Source organism: Monodelphis domestica, chromosome 6, assembly GCF_027887165.1.
Source record: "Monodelphis domestica isolate mMonDom1 chromosome 6, mMonDom1.pri, whole genome shotgun sequence".
Classification (NCBI taxonomy): domain Eukaryota; kingdom Metazoa; phylum Chordata; class Mammalia; order Didelphimorphia; family Didelphidae; genus Monodelphis; species Monodelphis domestica.
Genome location: NC_077232.1, coordinates 79820725 through 79846238, shown reverse-complemented (window position 1 = coordinate 79846238; position 25514 = coordinate 79820725). Strand labels below are relative to the sequence as shown.

The 25514-nt window shown below is 35.3% G+C and overlaps 1 protein-coding gene across 9 annotated transcripts in view; it reads left to right on the top strand.

Moving 5' to 3' along the window:
- The window catches only part of LOC100022326 (DNA polymerase nu), a 479612-nt gene that overhangs the window by 141200 nt on the left and 312898 nt on the right, over positions 1–25514 (top strand). For all 9 annotated transcript variants that reach the window (XM_056802319.1, XM_056802316.1, XM_056802317.1 and 6 more), the window contains 5 exons: positions 8883–8966; positions 10655–10750; positions 20765–20821; positions 22144–22197; positions 22666–22731. In XM_056802319.1, coding sequence (XP_056658297.1) covers positions 8883–8966; positions 10655–10750; positions 20765–20821; positions 22144–22197; positions 22666–22731 — 357 coding nt within the window. The remainder of the gene's footprint in view (positions 1–8882; positions 8967–10654; positions 10751–20764; positions 20822–22143; positions 22198–22665; positions 22732–25514) is intronic.

The window sequence follows — 25514 nt, the reverse complement described above, 5'->3', positions numbered from 1 at the left end:
TGCCATCTCTATGGTTTTTCTTCCCCTTTCTAGTCAGAAATCTCAGTGAGGAGGACTGGCTCTTAGTGTATCTGTCTGATGGTCTGAGGCTTTAGCCCCAGGCAAATTGTCCATTCTCCTCAGCTGCACTGTCTTCCTGGGGAAGCCTAGGGACTTCCCTCTCCTGCCTGCTTGCGTTTTGGGTGTTACTGCTCTCAATTCCCTCCAGTTGCTTCTCCCCTGCTTTACTTCCACACTCTGAGCTTGGCACAGCACTGTCCACAAGGTACCTCAGTGCCTTTCCCGGCCCTGAGGTTCCTGTCCTTTCAGAGGCCCTGCACTCTATGGGGGGGGGTCCTGGCCTCCTTGAGTTCTGAGGGCTCCTGATGGGATTATGTTCAGCTGGGTTGGTCTGGATGTGCCCAGAGGCAAAAACCTCTGGTGAGACACTGATGGAAGGACCCAGCCATGGGGCTACAGGCTCCCCCTGTTTCTCTCAGGTTGCTTCCCTGCTGTCTGTATTGGACACCCCAAGACTGGCCCAGGTGGCTTTCAAGGTACGCACTTCAAAACAACACCTTTGTAGGCCCTGATGTTCCTATCCTTTCAGAAGGCCCTGCTCTCTAAGGGGTGAGGGGTCTTGGCCTCCCTGAGGTCTGATGACTCCTGATGGGGTTATGTTCAGCTGGGTTGGTCTGGATGTGCCCAGAGGCAAAATCCTCTGGTGAGACACTGATGGAAGAACCCAGCCATGGGACTACAGGCTCCCCCCACTCCCATATCTCTCAGGCTGCTTCCCTCCCATCTGTATTGGATGCCCCGAGACTGGCCCAGGTTGCTTTCAAGGTAAGCCCTTAAAAACAACACTTTTGCAGGCACTGAGGTTCCTGCTGCTGCTGCGGGATCAGCGCTCTGGGTTGGGGGGAAGGGGTCCTGGGAATCTTCCTTCTGCCTTCCCTTTAGACCCAAGTGTTCTCGGATTCTGGCTTTTGGGGGACATACCTTTTGATTTGAGTCCAGAAGAAGAGTTCCCCGGTTCTGTCCTATTGTTAAGTTTGAATTTCAGTCCCTTAGGAGCATTCAGTTTGTGATCAGTAAGAAAGGGTTTTCAGAGGTCTGAACTTTTGCTGCTTCTCAGCCACCATCTTGACTACAAGTCATCAGAAGTCTTTCAAACAAGATTCTTTGTAACTTCTTGCATGCCTGAGTCCTGCAGAAGCTCAAATATGTTGATTTTATTTCAATGCAACCCCCAAAAATTATCAGTATGGAATACTTGTGTGTGTTAATTGCATGTTTATTCCATCCATGAGTCCTAATCATGTTATGGTTTTGCTGTAAATGTGTATGCATTGACCTATATGTGAGGTTAACATCTATGATGAATAATCTTATGTGATCCCTTATCATCAGGCCTTGATTTTAAAATTCTTTTGGTGTCCTTGGTGTTGATTGAATGCAAATACACCGGTCTTCCTCTGTACAGCATGCATATTTGCCTGTCGTCTCACCTTGATCGAAGTCCTGTTTTCTCTGATGATTTTAAAATACAGGATCATGCATGTGTGTAAGATTGATTTTTCCTCATGTGTGTATATGCATGTAAGTATGTCTGAAATCTTCATGCATGTATATCAGTCTTCTATGGTGTGAAATCTTCATGCATGAGTGTATGTAATGTATTTTTTCTAATCTGTGGTAAATGTGTCCTATGATTTTTGTCCTTTGATTTCTGGTTCTTTGGAGATCTGGATCTGTGGAGACTTGGATATCGGGAGATTTCGATATTTGAATATCTGGAAATATAAACTTTCTTTTATTCTTGATTTATTCTTGATTGTTATGTATCTTTCAGTTAGCAGGAGTTTGTTTTGCTGTCAGCAGAGATTTGATTGTTATTTGGAGCTATTTTTCTGATACCTAGGATTATCTCAAAAAACTTTTTAAACCCTTATCTTCCGTCTTGGAGTCAATACTGTGTATTGGCTCCAAGTCAGAAGAGTGGTAAGGGCTAGGCAATGGGGGTCAAGTGCCTTGCCCTGGGTCACACAGCTGGAAAGTGTCTGAGGCCAGATTTGAACCTACGACCTCTCATCTCTAGGCCTGACTCTCAATCCACTGAACTACCCAGCTGCCCCCTATCTCATATTTTTATGGAGTGTCTTTATTCTGTTTTTTTTCTTTTACTCTTGTTTTAGTAATTTCCATTTATAGGGACAATTTAAGTTGTTGCTAGGGCATTTGTCATTACTTCAGATTTTTCTATATTTCTTTTGCATTCTATTCAGAATTTTCTTCTAAATCTTCTATGTTGCTATCTATATTGTGGGCATGATTTTATTTCTTGTGATTTGCCTGAAACTATTATGTGATATCTTCATGGTATACCCTCCCTCTCTTCGTCCCCCAGTAGAGATTGGTTTTTTAAGTAGAGAATGAGAGATATGAGTAACCTGTTTCAGTTCTCATCTGTAAGTTAGTTTTAGATACCTTTGATAACAGATTCATGGTTTCATCCTATGTTGGTAAGTGCTTCAGTAGCATCTTAGATGTTTCCCCTCTTCATTTACTGAAGTTTTTGGACTTGGCATAGTTATGTAGCTAGAGTTTTGTCAATATGATCTTAGAGATTTTCCTGATTTGATAAAAGTCTTCTTCTTGGTTCTTCTGTCAGATTTTAGTACTAGTCTGTGTTCTCATAAGGTTTCATGTTGTAAGCTACCCTATGGAGATGAAACTAATCCTGGTTTCAACTCTTCTCAACAGAGGGTATTTGTTATGTTATGATGTTCATGATTATAGAAAATATATGTGATAATATCTATCTCTTCTCCAGTTTGTTCTCTAGTATATTTCTTCTAATTCATTGTCACTGTCCCCCCAAAGTCAAATTTCTTAACAAATTCTTCATAACTATTGACTCAAGCAATAGCAAATATTTCCTCTAATGACAAAGAGTTTCCTAGGTTAATAATTGCTTCATCATCAGAATCATATTCAGAAAAGCTTGTTTCTTCTGAATCCAGGTGTTCACTATGCCAATTTGTGTCCCACATATCCCAATCTTTGTGAACTTTATCATAGAGGTTGATGTATTCATAGGATTCTTGTTCTTCATTACTGTTTTGATATATTATTATTCTATTATTGTACTATTTGGTATTGTATCATCTGGGTCTGAATCTGACTCTTGGTCACTCATTTTATAATCTTCATATTTTTCATTGGATTTTGTTCAGTGACATTTAATCTTGTGTCAGATATTGTTAATTCAGGTTTTGTGTCTTGGTCTAACCCCATTTTATTGATTTCTATATTTCCTAATTGTTTTTCATGTTGTTTCCCAAAAGTGAGCTCTAGATCTGTGTTCTGTGGTGACAAATTTGATACTTGAGGGTTTACTGCTTCTTGAAGATATGCTATGCTGTTACTAAAGTTCACAGGTTCTACCATGTCTTTTTTTCTTAGGTTTTTGTTCATATGTCCCCTCTTTTGAATCTGTTGAGATAGAAATCCTTCCCTCTATGTTGGTATCTTCTGGGAATGACTTTAGTGCAGATGCACTTTCCCCTGTATCACTGAGATCTGTGTATACTGTTTTCCCCACTTTATTCCATACATATGGTTCAGGTGTTTCAATTGTTAAAGAACCAGTTGTCATGTTTTTGATTTGTTAAAGAACCAATTGTCATGTTGTTGATTTGCACTGCTCCTACATCAGCTGTTGACTGTATGGTTGGACTAATTAAAATTTCTTGGTTTAATTCATTTGCTAACTGATCTTTATTAACACTCTTCTGTAAGTTGTTTCACTGACTGAGAACATGAATCAAAACCATGGATAGCTCCCTGCTGTTTTGTACTGACATGGTCAGACATTCCCCCTGCATTTAGAACTTTGGCTTCATGCTGGTTGTTTGAACACTGAGCCACCTTGGCAGTTTCTGTTTCCTGCATTCAATCCATATTTTCAAATTTTACAGTTGTATATTCTGGTAATGATGTCAATTTTCAATATTTTGAATCTGATTTGTAATATCAAACCCCATTACTAGATGTATAATCATTTAAATTTGAATTTTCCTTGTTACACTATAATGGAAGAAAAATCTCAGCTTCAGGATTCAAACTAGTTCTTTTTTTTTCTACAGGAGTATGCACTAAGCAGCTTTTTGTCCTTTCAATTAGTCCAAGTGAATTAGTCCAAGTGGGAATTTGTCCATTTCTGTGAGAGTATTTACTTTGTATTCAGGTTTTACAGATACAGGTGCCTTCGTAATAGTTATCTCTTCTTTCACATTATAGACTTAGTTTAGAGAATTGAAATTTTGCTTCCTTTTTGCTGATGTCAACTTATGGTGTTGTTGACGCAACTTTTTATAACTTTTTTTTTCTCTGATCAACCCCTAAACCAAATCTGCACTGAAAGAAATTCTCCAGATATATTTTGACTGGTTCTCTGGTTTTCTCTTGTCCAATTACTATTACCCTGTCCAATTACCCTGTTTCTGAACTTTCTACATCTTGTTTCATCTCTGCAATTATATTCCTGATCTCTGTTTCCATCTCCATAACTCTTGTTTTGATCCTTCAGGGGAAACTCTCACAGAACCTATGAATTCATTTTCAGGTACCACCCTTATAACCTCATCTCCCTTTTAATATTTTAATTTGAATCCTTTTTATTTCTTCTTGTTGCCACTATCCAAATCTTTCTCCCATATACAATCTCTTGCTTCAATCAATTTAGAGTCCTGGATTCATGCTGTATGTCTCCCTTTTGCTACAACACCAGAGTAGTATAGTTTTGCTCCTTTTTGTATAGGTTCATGCATCAATTTTAAATCCAGCATTTCTGAATTTTTTAGTGTGCAGTACGAGCAACATGTGTTAGTGTTCCTATAATAAATCTTGCCCTGGTTATTTGCTTGGTTTCTTGTGCTTCTGTTATTACCCTGTTCATATTTTTTCTTTAGATAGCAATCCCTGACAATGTGAGTGACCCTGTTGCATAAAAAGCATTTTCTTGTCTGATCCCTTTGATTTTGGTAAGAAGGTCTAGAGTATATTTTGATTGTGTTTAAGCTTTTCACTTCTTCAATTTCCTTTTGTCTTAATGAGTCTTCTGTATTCTGCAATTTTTGTTTGAGCTCATCTTTCTCCCTCGCCTGCTTTTTCTGATTCTCATAAAGATAGGTTGCTGTGTCCCTAAGTTCTGAACTAGATATGGTATCATATTTAGGGAAGAAATTCCTGAAAATTTTTCTTAAATGCATGTGGCATCCCCTCAAAAATTGCCTTCTAATATGGGCCACTGATTCCTGTGAGTCCTGGCTAATTTCCATAACGGACTCTATTTTTTGCCAATCTGTCATTGTAAGTTGCAAGGTGCTCATTCTTTTCCTGCACCATCTTATCAAATTTGTTCCAAGCATTTGGTTTTGAGCAAAAAGACTTTATTCCTTGCAGAAGGTCTTGAAGGTCTTCTCTACATCTCTTTAAGTATGAGAAGTTAGCTGGTCTAGCGAAATCAAAGTCCTCCTGTTCGTGTGCCCTGGGCCAGTCTGTTAAGCTCTCATCTTGTTTGGTCTTCTCTACAAACTTCCGCTATCAATAGATGCTAACTACCTCTCCCATAATCAAATCAATATCATCAAAATCAGGTTCAAAGATTTTGAAGGCATGTTTCAACTCTTTGATATATTTATATGGCTCGTTTATGAATTTTGGAAATTGTTTTTTCAGGGAGTCAAGTCTTGGGTTATGAAAGACTTGTGTACTTTAGACTGTAACACACCAGCTCCATCAGTAATTTTTTGTCAAGTCTCGAAGAGGCAGGATTTTATGAGCCCCTGTGACCTCAGTTGATGTGTTATCTTGTTTGGTATTGTTCTCTGCCTTGTCAGAAGCCTTGTCCTTAGTTGTAGTGTCATTTGCCTTGTTTCTATCTTTCCCTGAAGCAAATGTGTCCCCAATCATATCTTTAGGTGTTTCAGCCCCTTCCCTAGCATTACCCTTTCCCCTTCTAGCCAAATATTTGTTGCACATTTTCTGGATCAAGTCTTCTAATTTGTTGTCCAATACAAGTATCTGTGAAGCCTTCCTAGGTGTTAACATCCTTAGAACAGTTCTTAAGTAAGAGAGGTTTTGTATGGTGGCCCTCATGAAGATCACATATACTTGGGTCACCACCTGCCAAACTACGGTGTTTGAGAATGGTATCATGGTGATGAATGATGTGGTGTTAGCTATAAATTGTACTGTGTCCATCATGACACTGGTCACAATATTGTAAATAATACAATACGCCTAGTAAATCACTATTGCCATTAGCACAGATGCCCAAAAGATCAAATGCAGCATCATGCTTTCTTTTCCAAACTTCTCTGTCCTAGCCCTTCAAAGTATAGCTACCCTTGTTTTGGGGTTACAACTGACAACCTCCTTTCAATTTCCTGGGATGGATTCTGGCTTTTTCCTGGGGGTGCCAAATTGTAATAGCAAGGGGAACATAAAAGGTGAAGGGACCAGAGAGCAGCTGGTTTGGGGGACTGAGTTCTGTGTGACACTTCTTTCTTTCCACTGAGCTAAGTAGCCACTAATGTAGTCAGTTATTCAGTCAGATTAGAGGGTAAGTCTATTCCCTACAGCTTTCCTTCTAAACTTGATATATGGAAATTCCCCTTCTATTGCATAAACTCTGAATCAATTCTGTTGTAATTCAAAGTATCTAATTTATTTTGAAAGGAAGGGAAGGGACAGAGGAAAAGAGGAAGGTCCTTACTGTCTCTTTCCTATGGCAACTTTTGAGGGCTTGACCAAAACTCTCTCCAAGGAATATGGTTCTGAATTTCCCCTAAGAGAAAAATATAGTCTCTATTCCAAAGGTTGTCTTCAGTTGGGGATGAAGAATTTCATTCAGTTCAGTTCAGGCAAAGGGGTTTGAAATGAGTACTTCTCTCATCCAGCTCCCTTAGAGTCCTGCATAAGAAGAAGAGAAATTTCTCTCTGGCTCTACCTGTTTTGAACTTGGAACTCTTCCCATCCCCCGTAGGTCCTCTGAATGTTCCATTTGCCCCTCCTGAAGCATCTTCTTCAAATTTCAGATTTCCTTTGCTTTTGGCCATTCCCTTATTCACAATAACAGGAGGGAAAGATGATAATATTATTTTACATTATATTTATGAGTATGTCTGAGTTCCTTAGTAGACTGTAAATTACTCCATGGTTTGTAGTTCTTTCAGAACTGTGTGCTGTACACAAGAGGCTAGCAATAAAAATTTGTTAAATTGAGTAGAGTTCCATCTTAGGCAGTGCACAGTGATTTTGTATGCTATTAAGCTTAGAGTTTTAGGAGTTTTTCATGCTTTAAGTTTTGTTTCTGGGAATTACAGGATATTATTTTCAAATAAAAATCAATTAATTAAGTAGGCTCAAGTTGTTTACTAAACTGTTGAATAGTTTAACCTCTTCATTAGTTTAACCTGAAAATATTTTTAGAAAAGGAAAAAGATTTTTACCACTTTTGATAGCAATGATCTGTTTATGAATAGCTCATCTGGCCCTTTCCACTGGACTTTTAATAAGATATTTTCAGCAAACATTTTCAGTACTTTGCACAAAATAAATGCTCAATAAATATTCATTCATTGCTCAAGTTGATTTGTTGATTGTAAATAGCCAAATGAAGTAGGTAGTATATAGCCATGCTGTAGTAGAAAGAGCTCTGGTCTTAGAGGTAGAACCATCTGGATTTGGGCATTCTGCCTCTTACCATATGTATTGTCTAATTCACTTTTATGAGCTTCAGTTTTCTCACTTGTAAAGTGGGAATAATAATTCCTTCTCTGTTTATTCCACATAATTGTTGTAAAACTCAGATGAATTTAGAGTATGTAAAGTAGTCTATACCCATAAAGTGTTATGTGAACTCATAACTCATAGCTGTATGACCCTGTGCAAGTTTCTTAAACTATATTTACTTTAGTTTCCTCAACTGCAAAATGAGAATAGTAGCACCTACTTTGCAAGGTTGTTATGAGGATTAAATTAAATAATAATTATAATGACACTTAGTACCTGGCACATAGTAGGCTTTACCTAAGTGTTAGTTATTATTCAAAAATTTTAAAGTGCTTGAAAATTGTGTTAATGACTTTAGTGTCTAACTTCATTGGTATTTCTGATTTTAGAGTAGTGAGAAATTATTTTGTTAAATGAAATTTGTAGAATTATAGACTAGTGATCATACAGATCAACCTTCTCATTTTTATAGAGGGAGAGAAGTAGTTTGCATAAGGTTACATGAATCATAATTAGGAGAACTAGGGCTTAAATCCAAGTCATTTGAGTGGTATGTTGACAAAGCAAAAGTTCTTTGTAATAAAATTTGTCTTGACCCTATCTTTGTATAAGGTAATGCATTATGGCATTGAGAAAAACTCTACGTTTTTAGCAACTGTGCCAGTGGAATACTACCTCTGATATATTCTAGTAAACTGGAAAAGCTTTGAATACTAGACTTCTCAATGGACTGTGCATCTCTTATTCAAGGCTCAGTCTAGCCAAGTTCTGGGAAACTAATTACCTATAAGGTGGGCTACCATGTGATTTTTTTCCTCTATTTTTCCCCCTAATTTAACTCACTAAATAGTCTAAGAAGACATAAGTTGTGGTCTACATTGGTGATCAGGGAACTTGTATCAACAAAATAATTTTTTCTTTAGCCTATGTTAACATATGAGAAAAACCAAAAGAAGTAAGAAATTTTAAAAATTGAGGATTTAAAAAATTTAATTATGATCCAAAATTATTTTATACCTTTAAGATTCTTATCTTCTTATGAAATAATTGAAAACTGAGAAAGTTACAAGTGAAATTAATTTGGTACATTATTTTTTCAGTGCCATCTAAAGGAATTGGAACAAGAAGCCCATGTTGCTGCAGGAGAGCAGTTTCTTGTTACTAGTAATAACCAACTTCGAGAGGTAAATCTATCTTGGTGCTTTTTACAAAATAGTGCCCTTTGGGAAGTACATTTCATACTCAAGAATTAGATAGATTTTTGTCATGTTACAAACATTATTTGTCATGTTAATGATATGAAAATTGTAGAAGTTACTCATTTTCACAAAAATCAAATCAGCATATTGAACTTTCTTTTTTTAAAAGCTTTCAAAATAAAAACAATCTCAATTCAGGATTTATTTATGTAATTTCTTAACTGGTATTCTTTTTATTGGTTTCTTTTTTTCATTATTTGTACTTCTTGTATTGTAAACCTCAAAATTCCTTAGACTTATAAATGTTGGAAATTTCACCATTGGGATATTTCATACTTGGAAAATTTCTTACTGATAGTCTATTGGAATGGGAATCCCATTGGCATGGGAGGTTCCTTCTCTTCCCTTCTTAAGATTACTTTAGGACAGAAACCTTTTGCTGAACAATGGAAAGGACTTTGACCTATGCTTAAGCATAGAACAGGAATTTCTTTGAGTCTTGATTGATTTTAGAATTGATACAATGGAGATACTTGGAATCAATCTCCACCCTACTCAGTCCTAACAGGATTGAGGAAGGGCTGCAGCATAGATCAAAATTTAATTATTCCAATCTCTACCCTACTCAAGTTAACAGGATTTAGAAAGGGCTGTAGCAAAGGAGTAAAGATTTAATCATTTGAAAAATATGACCTTCAACAGACATGTGCAAAAGCCAGAAACCTCTGGGCGGTCCTGGGTTAAGCGAGAGCCTCCATTGACAGGGAAATTGATGAAGAGTGATTGGTAGATGTGAGGACTGAGGGGAGGCAACTTGGATGGGGTCCTTAAAGATAGGAGGGTCTGGAGACTGGAGGGGGTTGAGGTTTTGGTCGGTGTGGTTCCTGGGCTCTGAGAAGGCTTGCTCTGAAGGAAGCTGAAGGTGGGGGCCCCTGAGACTGTTTCTCCATTTTGGACACGTGAGTAATAGGGACTGATCTCTTTTCTTTGCTCCAGCTATCTAAGGGCTTGGGCCTTTTGGCCCAGCCTAAACAGAAGGGGTATTTAAGCCCTATTCCCTTCTCTCCCCTTTCTCTCTCTCTCTCTATCTCTAATTCCTTTCTTACTCCTATTGTAATTAAACTCCAAAAAAGGCTGACGGCTGACTTGAGTTTTTCATTTAGGAATTACATACCTATGAAAATTACATAATTAAATCTTTGATCTTTTGCTACAGCCTTTCCTAAATCCTGTTAACCTGAGTAGGGTAGAGATTGGAATAATTAAATTTTGATCTAGGCTGCAGCCCTTACTCAATCCTATTAGGACTGAATAGGGTGAAGTATCTCCATTGTATCAATTCTAAAATCAATCAAGACTCAAAGAAATTCCTGTTCTATGCTTAAGCATAGGTCAAAGTCCTTTCCATTGTTCAGCAAAGGGTTTCTGTCCTAAAGTAATCTTAAGAAGGGAAGAGAAGGAACCTCCCATGCCAATGGGATTCCCATTCCAATAGACTATCAGTAAGAAATTTTCCAAGTATGAAATATCCCAATGGTGAAATTTCCAACATTTATAAGTCTAAGGAATTTTGAGGTTTACAGTATGTAGTGTAAATTAACTACTCTTGTAGTAATTCTTAGTTTATTTAAATTTAGAAGATTCTCATCATCCAAAATATTACTTTTATGTAGGTATTATTTGACAAGCTAAAGCTACACCTGCTGTGCAAAAGTAAAACTCTCCCCAAAACTGAACTACAGAAACATCCATCAACATCAGAAGCTGTGGTAAGAACTGAAAATCAGTTTTTGTTTTTTTGACTTTTCACCTTTAAAAGATGTTCTAGAATCTAAGAAAATGAAATTTTAACATGGATAAATGTAAAATGCTGCTTTTAGGTTCAAGAAAAAGAGACTGAAAAGGATAGATAAGAGTTAGAAGGAACCAGGAAAGAAGTGTGTCTGACTTGAAATGAGAGGAGAATATGTTGGGGTAAAAGGTGATATAGCAAGTCAATGACATTAGAAGCTATGAGGAAGTCAGGGAAAATGAGGACTGAGAGAAGACCACTAGACTTAGCAATTAAGAGACAAGTGGTTTAATAGAGTGGTGGGGTTTAAGGGATTGAGAATTAAATGGTGGTGAGAATGTATAAGGTTAGAGAATATAAGTAATATTAGAAAACTTTTTTTCCTAGGAGCACAATGCTGAGAAATAGGCAGAGTGAATATAGTAGGATACACTGGAGAAATGGTAGGGTCAAATAAAGGATTTTTAAAGATGAGGGGGAAAAGTTATAATCATTTTTTCATGAAGCGAGGAAAGAGCTAATAGAAAAATAATTAGTTGAAGATGAGTGAGAGAAGAAATGATCACTAGATCAGACCTAAAAACAGGAGGTCCTCCATTCAAATCTGACCTCAGACACATCCTGGCTGGATGACCCTGAGTAAGTCACTTACCCCCTACTGCTTAGCCCTTACCACTCTAACACAGTATTGATTCTAAGACAGAAAGTAAGGTTTTTTTGGAAAAAAAAATGATCACTGTGAAAAGCTCTATAAGAGGTTGGAAAGAAATAGGATTAAGGGGGAGAAGAGGAATTGTTAGCCTTCACTAAGAGAAGAGACATATAGAAATTTTTGAAGTGTAACATAGAGAAAAATGAGGGAACCCATGGTATAATAGATACTGATTACTTCAGGAAAGTAGGAGATAGATTCAAATAATTGCTATTGCTATAATATTTACTTGAAATTTTTGCATTATTATCCATTAGTCTCTATTTATCTTTCTCTCATTGGTCCCTCTCTAGTTTAGTTTATAAAGATTTTGTTTATGTAACAAATGGAGTTTGGTAGTGTGACTTCTGCCATAATTTTTAGAATAAATTTTGGAAAATAGATATTAGTTCCTCTTTAAAAATTTGATATAATTCACTGGTACATTCATCTGACTCAGGGTTTTTTTTTCCTATACTTAACTCGTTTTCCTGAGATTGAATTGTTCTTGAACAATTCACTGTTTCTTATTTTATTAATTTTGATATTTTATAATTTTGTAGATAATCATCTGTTCAGTTTTGCTGACAATTAATACTTTCTGATAAATCCTTTTATTTACTCATGCATGAATTCACCCTTTTACCTTTTTATTTTGACATTTTGATTTTTCACTTCTTAAAAGTCAGAATAACTTAATTGTTTATTGATTAATTAGTCTTAAAAATAGATCTTAGTTTTGTTTTATCACTTCTAGAATATTTTTATTTTCTTTTTGTTAATTTAAATTTTCAATAATATTGTTTGCTTTTATGTCATCTTTATTTCCCAATGTGTTTTCCCCCACCCTTCACAGAGAGCTATCTTTTATAAGTAAACTTTTTTTTTTAAAAGAGTAGTTCAGCAAAAATACCAAACCCATCCTTCAGATTATTATACATTATTTATAGTGCTCTATGCCCATAGATGCCCCATCTCTGCAAAAACTCTTCTTTAGGGCAAAGTTGGTCATACTTTCATGGCATTCAGTTTTAATTTGTTTTTGTTTTCTATTTGCATTGTTATAGTCATAAACAAAGAACATATTTTTCATACTAATGCTTATTTTGCTTCACATTAGTTTGTATATTTCTGTGTTCCTGAATTCTTCATATTCATTATTCCTTATTTCTGTTGAAATCACCACCATCTTTCTAGTCTCCCATGTTTGTAACCCCAGTGCTAGCCTCATTTACTCTCTCTTTCCCCTAATATCCAATTAGCTGTCAAATATTGCTTTTTCTTACTATAGCATCTTTTGTGTCCTTTCTCTTCTCTCTACTCATACAAGAATCACTTCAGTTATGATCCTTATTACTTCTTGCCTAGAGGGTTGAACTGGCTTTCTTATTGATCTCTCTGATTCAATTATCCTCATTCCAGTCTTTTCTCCCTCCACCTAGCTACCAAAGTGATTCTTCTCAAGCACAGATTTTATTGTATCACTCTGCTATTCAGTAAACTCCAGGTGGTACCAGATTGCATTTAGTAAAAATACAAACTCCTCTGTTTTTGGAAGCTGTTGGCTATTTGGCCCTAATCTATCCTTACAGCTTCACACAGTTTGTTCCAGTCAAAATGGCCTCCTTTGTCTTTTTCACACATAGCACTCCATATCCTGACTCCATTCATGCCTTTGCATGGACCACTACTCATACTTGGAATGCACATCTGTGTCTCTCAGAATCCATCTATTCTTTCAAGTTGTAACTTGAGCACCATCTTGTATACAAAAATTTTCTGTATTTTTCTTCAAATTGTAGAATAGCTACCTAGCTATGTTGTATTTATTATATTTAATATTCATTTTATATATATTTATTCTGTATATATATGTTGTTTCCTCTCTTAGAATGTAAATGCCTTGAGAGTAGGGATACTTTTTGGTTTTGTATTCATATCCCCAACATCTAGCAGTGTTATGGCACATAGTATTTTCAAGAAATGAATATTAATTGATTCTTTGATGAATCAATGTTCTCTAACCATTTCTTTAGTATTATAGGCTAAATTTTCCTCAGGAATCAAGGTCAAATTCACTAATTCCATTCTCTTCTTTTTTTAAAATTAGGATAACATTTTATTATTTATAGTTCTTTTCTATCTCTCCCATTCTCCAATGATCTTTTAAATATCATTGACAGTAGCTCAGTAAACACATTTATCAATTCGTTCAATATCCATGAATGGATTTTTCTGGGCCAGATGACTTGAATTCATTAAAGTGTTCTTAGTAGATGTTTTCATATTTATCTTAGTTATCAGTAGCCCATTAGGCCTTTTTGTCCTTTCTTCCTAATGTCATTCTCCTTGCCAGCAAAAATGAAAAGAATAACTCACCTGGTTGTCAGTGATCCTGCCACCACCAGCAGTCACCCTACCTTTTCCTTGACTCTCCTCTTTTCTTCAGTATAGACTTAAAAAAAACAACACCCATTTTTGTTGTCCTTAACTCCTTTTGCCCAGTCTCAGTCCATTTTAGCAATTGCTCAATATCACATGGTAGGAGTTCTCCCCAGGGAGCTGTGGTTGGCTCCATGCTATTTAACATTTTTATCGATGACTTGGACAAAGGATTAAGGCATAAATGGTATGCTAATGAAATTGGCAAATGACATAAAACTGAGATATAGAGTTAATACAGTGAATGACAATTAGAATCCAAAAGGATTGTGATAAGCTAGAGCACTGAGACAAACAAATTCAATAAGGATTTATCTATGTATCTGTCTACATGTATGTATATTTATATCTATGTATCTATGTATCCATCTACCTTTCTTCTTTCTTTGTTTCTTTGTTTCTTTCTCTCTTTCTTTCTCTCTTTCTCTCTTCCTCTCTTTCTCTCTTTCTCTCTCTCTTTCTCTCTCTTTCTCTCTCTCTCTCTTTCTCTCTCTCTCTCTTTCTTTCTTTCTTTCTTTCTGTTTTTTTCTCTCTTTCTTTCTCTCTCTCTCTCTCTCTCTCTCTCTCTCTCTCTCTCTCTCTCTCTCTCTCTCTCTCTCTCTCTCTCGCTTTTGCTCTCTCTCTCTTTCTATTTATCTGTCCTGTACTTAGGTACAAAAATAAAAATGAGTGAGACAATGGATACATAGAAATTCTGGATAAGCTCCTAGGGCTTCAGTGGAATTCCAGCTCAGCAAAATGTGATGTCACAGCTAGAAATGTCAATGTGATCTTGGGTTAAGATGGACACAGTATCCAAAGATATGGAGGCGATAGTCCCACTGTACTAAGAAGGCTCTGTAGAGTTATAACTCTATTTTTCTTTGAGTTTCCTTCTTAGCTGCCTAATGCCTTCTGTATTAGAGAGTTGAAATAGCCTCTTATTATTGGACCCTTTCCTTCTTAATAGTCAGAAACTTTCCTCTTTCTTTCATACTTGGGATGACTACATTTACAAGCATTGGCAGGCTGAGGGTTATGAGGAGAATTTGGTTAGAGCATTATGGAAGAAAAACTGCAAGAAACTTTTGTGCCTAGGCTTGTTCTCTCCCTGAGCATCATCCTTTGCTGTAGTCACCATCTTTTCTCTAGCCAGAGCCTTAGAGTTGGGCCAGTTAATGAGTCTCACTTTGCTAACAGGACAAGGATGCAGCTGGGACATTGCCAAGGAGTTAACTATTAGAGCTAAGGCTTAACTCTCCAGCAGCTCTAAGGGAGGAAGGATTCTAGACTCTGAATTAATTTGGACCTGAATTGGGAAAAAGGAATCCTGGAAATGCCAAGAGAAAGCTGATAATTTTTTTTTTTATCATTAGCTTGGGGTGACAAAGGGGAACTGACTCAAACCCCATCCTACTTTGCCATCTTGGCCACTTTCCTTCTCTATCCACCCCCATCTCAGGTAGTTTAAATAACCTGCCCAGTCAGAGCTAGTACAGGGTAGAGCTAGGATTCCTGACTCCCAGTGGAGCACCTTCCTCTAGACTGTGCTGCTTTACTTATAAGCCTTTCTTTTGTCATTCCTTAAGAACACACCATAGTTAGCTTATAGACCCATATATTCAACTAGAATTTTTGAGGAAACAAAGCAATCTGTTTTTCTCTTCTCCTTTCTAAAGCAGTACAGAAAAGCCCTTTCCATCCTTAAATCGCCCTCTCAGTTATTAATTAAGGAAAATGTAGATAATAAAAGGTATTCCCACAGTCATTCATTCGTTGGTGGTCTTGCTGCTGTGGATAAGTTGTGTGAACACTGAGCTCCCTTTCTTCTGCAACAGACCAGCCGGCTTGTCGCCAATTACACTTATTTCTTTGTACTGTTGTCTTAGGAAGTGACTGGGAATGGGAGGAACTTTCTATTCACTAAGCCTTTTTCATCACTATTCAGAGATGCTTTTCTTGGGAGGGAGAAAGAAAAAGACAGAGGCTAGTGAAATTTTACTTATTTCCATTTTTTTCATGGGCACTGTGGAAAACAAGCAGCTTGTCATAGGCCAGTGAATATCTTTATAAAGTGGAGTTTAAACCAGGTTATAGCTTAATGATCTGGGAAATTCATTTCATAGTAAGAGTCATACATTGAAGATCAGAATAGTGCTTTCCTTGTCTCTGCCAATCTTTCAACTTGGGAAGATAGTTTTGGAGTTTTTTGTTTTGTTTTGTTTTGAACTCCCTGTCACTAGGTAGTTCCTGAAAACACGACAACTTTATCTGCTCTTCACTTTTCCCTTTAAAACACAATGATAATTACTTTCATGGGTGTTTTTTTCTGCTACAACAAAAGGAACTTTATTTAAAATAATTTTTAACAGACATTTCATGGGTGATTATATTTGTATCAGTCTATATTAAGAAATGATTATCTTTGTGGACTTTAAGGTTGGTTTGGTAGTGAATATTAACACTGCCTTTCTATTTGGGATATGATCTTTGATGTCTCCATATTGGAGAAGAAGATATTATTGATAGAGATTGTTTTATAATATATCATATGTCTTATTTAATTGATATGCTTTATTTTGATAAAGCATATACTTTCAATGAACAATTTTTTTTTGTTTTACCTATGAAAATTACATTTCATGGAAACAGTTAAGTAATATCATCTAATAGTCTGATATTGATAGTATATCATTTTCTACTTTTATTGGGAATTATTAAATAACAGAAGAAAAATGTATAATCAGACTTTTATATTTGTTATCAACATTGTCCAATGTGTTTTTCCAAGTTTAGTTGCATTTTCTAAAATTGTTAGCCAAATGTTTTATTAATATTTTTCCTTTTATGTCACTATCATTTCTCAGTGGTTCTTTCTTCTCCTGGGACTCTTTCCTTTATCAAGTAAAACAAACAAGTACATTGGCTATATCTGACATAGCATATCATGTCACATATCATACATTCTCTTGACATAAAGATTGTTTACTTCATCAGAGTTTTGATGTGTTTAAATTTTTGTGTCTAGCTTTCCCAGCAGCTTTTCAAATAGTGAGTTGGAATCCTTGGGTTTATCAGTCATGCTACTTTGTTTACTTATTTTTGAGTATTTTTGTATTTAGTTCTACTGATGGACTTCTATTTTACCATGTATCCAAAAGTTTTTTTATTATAACTGCTTTGTATTATACATTGAGGTTTTATATAGCTAGAACCACTTCCTTCTCATGTTTTTCATTATATCCTTTGAGATTCTTAAGCTTCTTTTTTCCAGATTAATTTTATTATTATTATTTTTTAGCTCTACAAGGGAATCTTTTGGAATTTTGTTTGCTCTGTATGTCATTGAGTCTCTAAATTAATTGAGATAGTATTATCATTTTTATTACATTGTGACAACTCAGTCTTAATCAGTAAATATCTTTTCAGATATTTATGTCTGCCTTTTTTTTACCTGTAGAAAGTGCTTTGTAGTCATAATCATATAATTCCTATATTTGTCTTTTGTATCTTATGCATTCTCTGATAATTTTTTTCATGGAAATTCTTTTTATCTTTCTCTTCCTCCTGGATCTTAGTTATAATACCCAGAAAAGTCCACAATTTGGCTACTTTACTCATTATTTCAATTAATTTTTAGTTGCCTCATTATCTAAAACATTTGAACATTTTATTTCCTCTTTGCCTCTACTTTCTCTGCTGATTTAAAAAATTTTATTGATAAAGCTAGCCTTTCTAGTAATATACCAAGTAATAGTTGTGATAGTTAATATTTTTGCTTTTACCAACATTTCTCCATAATAAATAAACTTACTCTTTGTTTTCCATAAATACTATTTACCATTTTAAGGGAAAGATCATTTGTTACTTTACATTTTAATATTTTTTGGTTATAAGTATTTTGTAATCATATGGCCATTAGGTTTACAGTTTTCATATTATTAAACCAAATATTTGTTCCTATAATAAAACCAATATGATCATACTGTATAATCCTCTTAACATGATGTAAAAGACTCTTTGTCAGCATTTTATTTAATTAAAAAGTTCCTGGTTTTATCAACGCATCATTTTTTGTTGCTGTTTTAAAGTTTGTTGAGGCGAGTAACCTCACTATATTAAACTAGATTAAAAACCAGATCTTAAACTGAATTAAAAGTGGCAATCATCAAAACTATCCAATACTGGCTAAGAAATAGAGTAGTGGATAATTGGAATAGATTAGGTACACAATACACAGTAGTAAATGAACATTGAAATCTAGTGCTTGAAAAATTGCAAAGATCTAAGCTTTTGGGGAAAGGATTCACCATTTGACAAAAATTGCTGAGAAAACTGGAAAAGCAATTTAGCTAGGTATAGAACAACATTTGAGATCATATATCAAGGTGTAGTAAAAATGGGTACATGATTTAGAAATAAAGAGTGATACCATAAGCAAATTAGAGGAACATGAAGTGCTTTACCTGTCAGATTTATAGATAAGGGAAGGATTAGTGACCAAACAAGAGCTAGGTTATCTTATGGGATACAAAATGGATAATTTTGGTTACATTCAATTTAAAAGTTTTTGTACAAACAAAAACAATATACCCAAGATTAGAAGGAAGTCAAGAAACTGGGGTGGGGTGGGGAATTATGCAGCAAGTTTCTCTGATAAAGACCTCAATTTTAAAATATTAGGTAACTGAATCAAATTTATAAGAATTGAGTCATTCCTCAATGGATTAAATACTCAAAGGGCATGAACAGACAGTTTTCAGAAGAAGAAATCTAAGATATTTACAGTCATAGGAAAAAATAGTCTATATCATTGTTTTTAACTCTTACTTTCTGTCTTAGTAACAGCTATAAGAGAAAAGGCATGGGCTGGACAAGTGAGGCTAAATGACTTGCTCAGCATCAATACATCTAAGAAATGTCTTAGGCCAGATTTAAACCCAGGTCCTCCCAGCTCCAGGCCTGGCCACCTAGGTGTCCCTCTAAATCACAATTGAGGGATCAGTTGGGTATCTTAGTGGATTGTGAGCCAGGCCTAGAGATGGGAGGTCCTGGGTTCAAATTTGACCTCAGACACTTCCTAGCCCTGTGACCTTGGGCAAATCACTTAATCCCCATTGCCTAGCCCTTAGCACTTTTCTGCCTTGGAACCAATACACAGTATTGATTCTAAGACAGAAGGTAAGGGATTAAAAAAAAAAATAATAAATCACTATCGATTAGTGCAATACAAATTAAAACAACTCTAAGATACTATCTCATACTCTCAGATTGATTAATATGATAGTAAAAAAATGACAAAAGTTGTTGGTAATGCAAAAAAATTGACATACTAATCCACTCTTGGTGGAGTGATGAACTGATCCAACCATTTTGGGGAGCAATTTGGAATTATATAACCCACAGAGCTATAAAACTGTGATCCACTAGGTCTGTGTCCCAAAGAGATAAAAGAAAAAGGGAAAGGCTCTTTATATCCAAAAATATTTAGAGCATCTCTTTTTATGGTGGCAAAGAATTGGAAATTGAAGGCATGTCCATCAATTGGGACATGGCTGAGCAGATTGTAGTATGTGATTGTGATGGAATACTATTTTACTATAAGAAATGATGAGTGAGAAGGGTTCAGAAAAATCTGAGATAACACATTAACTGAAAGAAAGTAGAGAAGAGCCAGATCGATGTATGCAGGAACAGCAATATTATATGATCAACCTAGCTATTTTCAGCAATACAATGATACAAGACAGTTTTGAAGGACTTATAATGAAAATGTTATCTCTCTCCAGAGATTGATGGAGTCTCAATGCAGATGGAAGCATACTTTAAAATTTTTCTTTTTTCTAGGTTTTTTTGTCTGTGTTCTCTTTTGTAATATAGGTAATATGGAAATATGTTTTTCATGATTGCACATGTATTATCTATATCAAAGTGCTTGCTTTCTGAAAGAACAAGGAGTGGGAAGATAGGGAGAAAATTTAGAACTCAAAAAATATAAAAAATGAATTTTAAAATTATTTTATATATAATTGAGAAAATAAAATAAAAACAATCTAAAAAATAAAATAAAAAGAGAATTGAAAGGCAGATGAAAAGTAAATAAGAGAAAACCTCTACCCTCTACCCTCAAGGAACAATCAGTGTTGTGGTGGTAGTGAGAACAATATATAGCATTGTACATAATTAATATAAAATAAAATAGAACCTGAAAATAGTGGAGGTTAAATAAAGTCTTATTTGAGGCTTGTGAAGAAGCATTAGAGAAGGCTTTTTGGACAAAGTTCCATTTTAGCCACTTTCTAGAGAATGGGTAAGATTTCAACAGTTAAGGAAAAGACTAGAGAGGAGACATCAATAAGAGCATTCCAGCCATTAGTGTAAGCAGAAACATAAAGGCAGGGTTTGGCCAGAGCATTAAAGTGTTTTTAGAAGGAAGAAATGATTAGAAACAGGACAGGGAGGTCAATTATTACAAAACTTCATTCTTGTAAAATACTTTATAGTATCTGATTTTAGGTGTTGTTCAACAACAAATGAATAGTTTAAATGTTAAACTCATTTTCTGGCCTCTACATTCACACAGGTGGTCCCCTTGCTATAGCTGGAGGGTACTTCTCCTTCATCCACAATTTGAAATTCTCTTCTTTTAAACTTTAGTTCGCAGAGTAACTCCTCTATGAAGCTTTGCCTGATTCTCCCAATTCTCAGATTTTCCTAGTGCGCTTTGTCTGGACTCCTTATTTGATTCTTGAGGAGAGGATACTATATATTATTTTTCATTTTTATTTCAAGTATTTCACACAGTGACTTACATATAATAATGCTTAATAAATAGTTATTGAATTGAAGGAATTTTCAATATTTATTTTTATTTTCTAGTTAAATGCTTTGCAAGATCTTCATCCATTACCCAAGATCATTTTAGAATATAGGCAGGTAAGTTAACTTTTTGTAAATAAGACATAGAAAGGTTTCCTTCATGGTGGCAGTAATATGCTGTGTGGTAGCCAGGATTCTGGCTTTGATGCTCTCTTATTCTAAACTACAGTGCAAAGCAGGCTTTGTGTATAAAGACAATCTACCCATTCATGAAAAGGTGAAATCCATTCCTCCCTCTTGTTCCCAGACTATTAAAGGTTATGTCTCTTCACAAAAACCTGCTTGATAGGCCAAAGCAGGGATAATGGGTTATAATATGAATACTGAGTTTGATTCACTGCTTTTAGTCAATCCACAGACAGATATTTTCCATGGGAACATGAAGAATGTCTTTCCTTCCTTGCTCTCCTATTCTCAGACGAGGTAGCCAACTTATTCTGGAAGTTGTATGAAAAAATGACTGCAAAATCCTCTTGGGAGATTGCATTAGTTGAAAGTTACCGGTTTTAGTCGAGCAATTTTCTGATCTAGCCAGGCAGATACTAGACAAAGCCTGAGAACTAAAGAAGTTGAAGGGGAAGGCTTTGTATTCTCTGTTATTTTATAGGGCTTTATGATAGTATAATGTCCTAGTGGTAGAAGAGAGTAAGGTAAGGGGTGGGGAGAATCAGAGTGATGAGCATTTAACTAATATAGAGTATTTTTTTTTAAAAGATGAAAGTATTTCTTAAGTTGTACTTAAAATTATGATCTGGTATTAAACTATACTTTTACAAGAAAATTTTACTCTATCCATGTTTAATATGATCTTAAAACATCCAATATAGCATGATGGGCCTAGTTAGTAGAAATACTTTGGGACGGTGTAAGTGCCTCAAGGCCCTTTTATATTGTCATCTTGATCCCTTACTAATACCATGTCTGTAGATTTTTGACATTATCTTTTGTTTCACAGATGTTACTAGCCCTGTTTGAAATCAAATACCTTTTTATAAACAGCCAGAAGATTAAAGACAAGTTGATTTGGGGTTAAAGTTGTCAAGTCCCTCTGCTAGACAATAAGTTTCTTTTGAGATAGAAGCCATCTTATCTAAACTTTGTGTTTTCACAGTACTTGCTTAAAACATTTGCCCAGGGTCACACAGCTAGGAAGTGTCTGAGGTCACTTTTGAACCCAGGACCTCCCATCTCTAGAACTGGTTCTCTATCTATCTACTAAGCCACCCAGATGCCCCCATTTATTAATGATTTTTGAAAAGTCTGTTTTTATTCCTTTTTGCTATTGAAGGGGGAAGATCTTATTTAAAATATAAGTTTTCCTGGAAACTCTTATTTAAGCTATTTAAAAAGAAAGTTACTATTAATTTTTTATTGTTTAGATTCATAAGGTCAAATCAACCTTTGTGGATGGGCTGCTGTCATGCATGAGAAAGGTAACTAGATTGAAAGTTTAATAATAAGAAATGAGTATTGATATTAAGTGTGCTTTATATACAGATAAGATAGGTACTTTAAGAAGTATTGAATTTATGATTTTTCAAAGGGGTATATGAAAATAGCCTAGTATTTCTCCAAAATTTAAACCATGACATCAATATGTAAATCTATGTTTTACATATTGCCAACAACTTTAGGCTTTATTATAATATATTCAACTAGTTATTATCTTCTCTCTGTATTGTCCTCTCTCTTCATAAAGAGATCTTGTTTCAGAGATTGAATAGTTCTCAAACAAACTGCAGTGGAGGTAGGGGGGAAGGAGAGGGATTTAGGTCCAGAAATCCCTTTGGAGCTATAAAAGATCACATATAGTTTAATTTAGTGGATCAAGTGGATAAGATGGTTAGAAAAGTTTTAAACTATTGGTACTGATCTTAAAATGATTATTTTTATTGTTTAAGGGGTTTATTGCACCAACATGGAATCAAACTGGAACTGTGAGTGGCCGACTTTCAGCCAAGAAACCTGTAAGTTAGTTTTTAAAAATAAATATTATTTCTCTCTCAGACATTGGAAGCTTTGTCTAGAAAAAATATTTGCTCATTTCTAAAGAGTGTCCTCAATCAAGAAAAGTGTAATCTAAATACATAGTACATCTTATGTTTTATTCTACCTTTATGTTTAAAAGGGTACAAGTACTACTGCAAGTCCTCTTTGGCGTATAGGGATAGTCTCCCTTGTCACTACAGTTTAAAGTATAATCAGACTTATATCTACACTAGAAGAATGGGGAAAAGTACATCTTGGCTATACTGTAACACATGAAAACAGTAGTAACATATAATAAGGCTAGAAAGGTGGAATGGGACCAGGTTGTAAGGGGTTTTAAAAAACTAACCAGAAATGCTTGTATATGATCCTAAAAGCAATAAGAAACTGCTGAAAGTTATTAACATTGATTATAATTAAGAGAAAAATTTTTTTTCTTTTAAATTTGTTATTTATTTTTAATATTCTTATTAAAAGAATTTCAAGTTCTAAATTATCTCCCTCCCTTCTTCCCACTTCCTCCCCCCATTCACTCAGAGGGCAAGCAATATGCGTGAAATCATGCAAAACATTTTTATACTAGATATATGGCAAAAAAGCAAGAAAAATGTAAAAAGTGAGAAAATTCTATTTCAGTTTGCCCTCAGACAGAATTCATCAATTCTTTCTCTCTGGAGGTAGATAGCATTTTTCATTATCGGTCCTTTGAAATTGTCTTGATTCATTGTATTGATCAGTGTAACTAAATCAGTTAATGATCATTACAGTGTTGCTGTTACTGTGATGATCTTATTCTTTTCTCTCCACTTTGCCTCAGTTAATATAGGACTTTCCATATTTTTCTGAAACCATTCCCCTTCTAATTTTTTGTAGTACAACATCACAACATCACAACAATATGCTACAATTAATTTGGTCATTCCCTGGTTGATGGGCATCTCCTCAATTTCCAATTCTTTGGTGCTACAAAAAGAGCAGCTACAAATATTTTTGTTTATATAGGTACTTTTTAGTACTCAAAAGCCTCATTATTGTGTTTTCCCCAGTGATTATCAATTGATATTAATTAGTTAGACAGATTTAATTAGCTTTCTGAGAGCAGTATATACTAATGTGGTTAATTAAGAACAATTGGCACTGAAAAGCCCGTGACATTGTCTCCCACAAGTACATACAGAATCCAGAGGAAAGAGGGCTAAAATTTAGAACACATTTGGCAACTGGAATAACTTACAGCCCCCCCCTGGAAATCTTTTTTCTGGAGTCCTCATAATATTCCCTTTAGGTATGGTGCAGTTTACTGTTGATCTTCTTGTAGAGTCCTCAGTTGGCCTTTTCTGTGTGACTACTTTATCCTTGGTTCCAAGTGGAGACATTGCCACTGTTCTAGGGTCATTGATAAGACCTTGTTGAGAAATTAAAAATTTTCAGATTGTTCACAGGCATAAAGAGACTGAGATTCTGCCTCTTTCAAAGTCATTGCTTTTCACGGGCTTGCCTAGAACTACTTTCTTGCTTTAATACTGGCCAGATACTGGAATGGTTGGATTCCAAACTCATCCATTTTTGTTCAAGCACCATAGAATGACTATCTTCAATCAATCTCACGTACTATTGCATCTATTTGGAAAGCTTTTGATTGAGTCAGTGGTATAGTCTAGGCCTTGTTCACACTTAGTTCATATCTCTGATTGATTAATAGAGAAGAGAGGTATAGATCCCCTGTAAATGATTGGGTAAGGTAAAAGGTAAAAACCTCCTTATAGATCCTTCAATGTAATTATAATTAACTATAGCTATAATCAAGGGATCAGATAAAGGAACAACAGTAGTCCAGAGGTCTATGCTTTCTTTGCTATTAGCTGCTGTCTATAGGCAGTCTAAAAATTGGACAAAGACTGATCCACTTGTTAAGGCTGTCAATAGCTGTTACTTTCCTGCTCATCTAGTTCAAAGGCATGCCTTTGTGATTATGGCAACTACCAAGTGCTCAGGGAATATTGTATAAAAAGAGTGATTTGAATTGTATAAAGTCAGTCAAGAACATCCTGGAAGGAAGAAATTTTAATCTAGGTTTTTTGTTTGTTTTTAAGAAAGTCTTCAGATATTTATTAGTAGAAATGAATGAATGTAATGGGTACAACTCAAAGTCTTTTTTTTTTCTCTTAAACTAACCATCATGCACTTCCTGTGGGACATTTGTTAGTTCTTGGTAAAGAGTATCACTTTTTAAAAGTTTCATTTAACTTCATAATTGTCTTAAATTTTATTAACATAGTGACCACGAGTGACATAGTATAAAATGTTCCATGCCAGGAGACTCCTCCCAATTCCCTGGGAAATATTTCTTCATTTCTTTTCAGGGTTCAAGAATATTATAATTTCACAGTAAAGAATATTGCTTTTTAGCTTTCTCACACAGTCGTTCTAGAGGGCATTTACTGTGTTGATTTAAGCCCTGCCATCTTTCTTTCTTTCTTTCTTTCTTTCTTTCTTTCTTTCTTTCTTTCTTTCTTTCTTTCTTTCTTTCTTTCTTTCTTTCTTTCTTTCTTTCTTTCTTTCTTTCTTCCTTCCTTCCTTCCTTCCTTCCTTCCTTCCTTCCTTCCTTCCTTCCTTCCTTCCTTCCTTCCTTCCTTCCTTCCTTCCTTCCTTCCTTCCTTCCTTCCTTCCTTCCTTCCTTCTTTCCTTCTTTCCTCCTTCCTTCCTTCCTTCCTTCCTTCCTTCCTTCCTTCCTTCCTTCCTTCCTTCCTTCCTTCCTTCC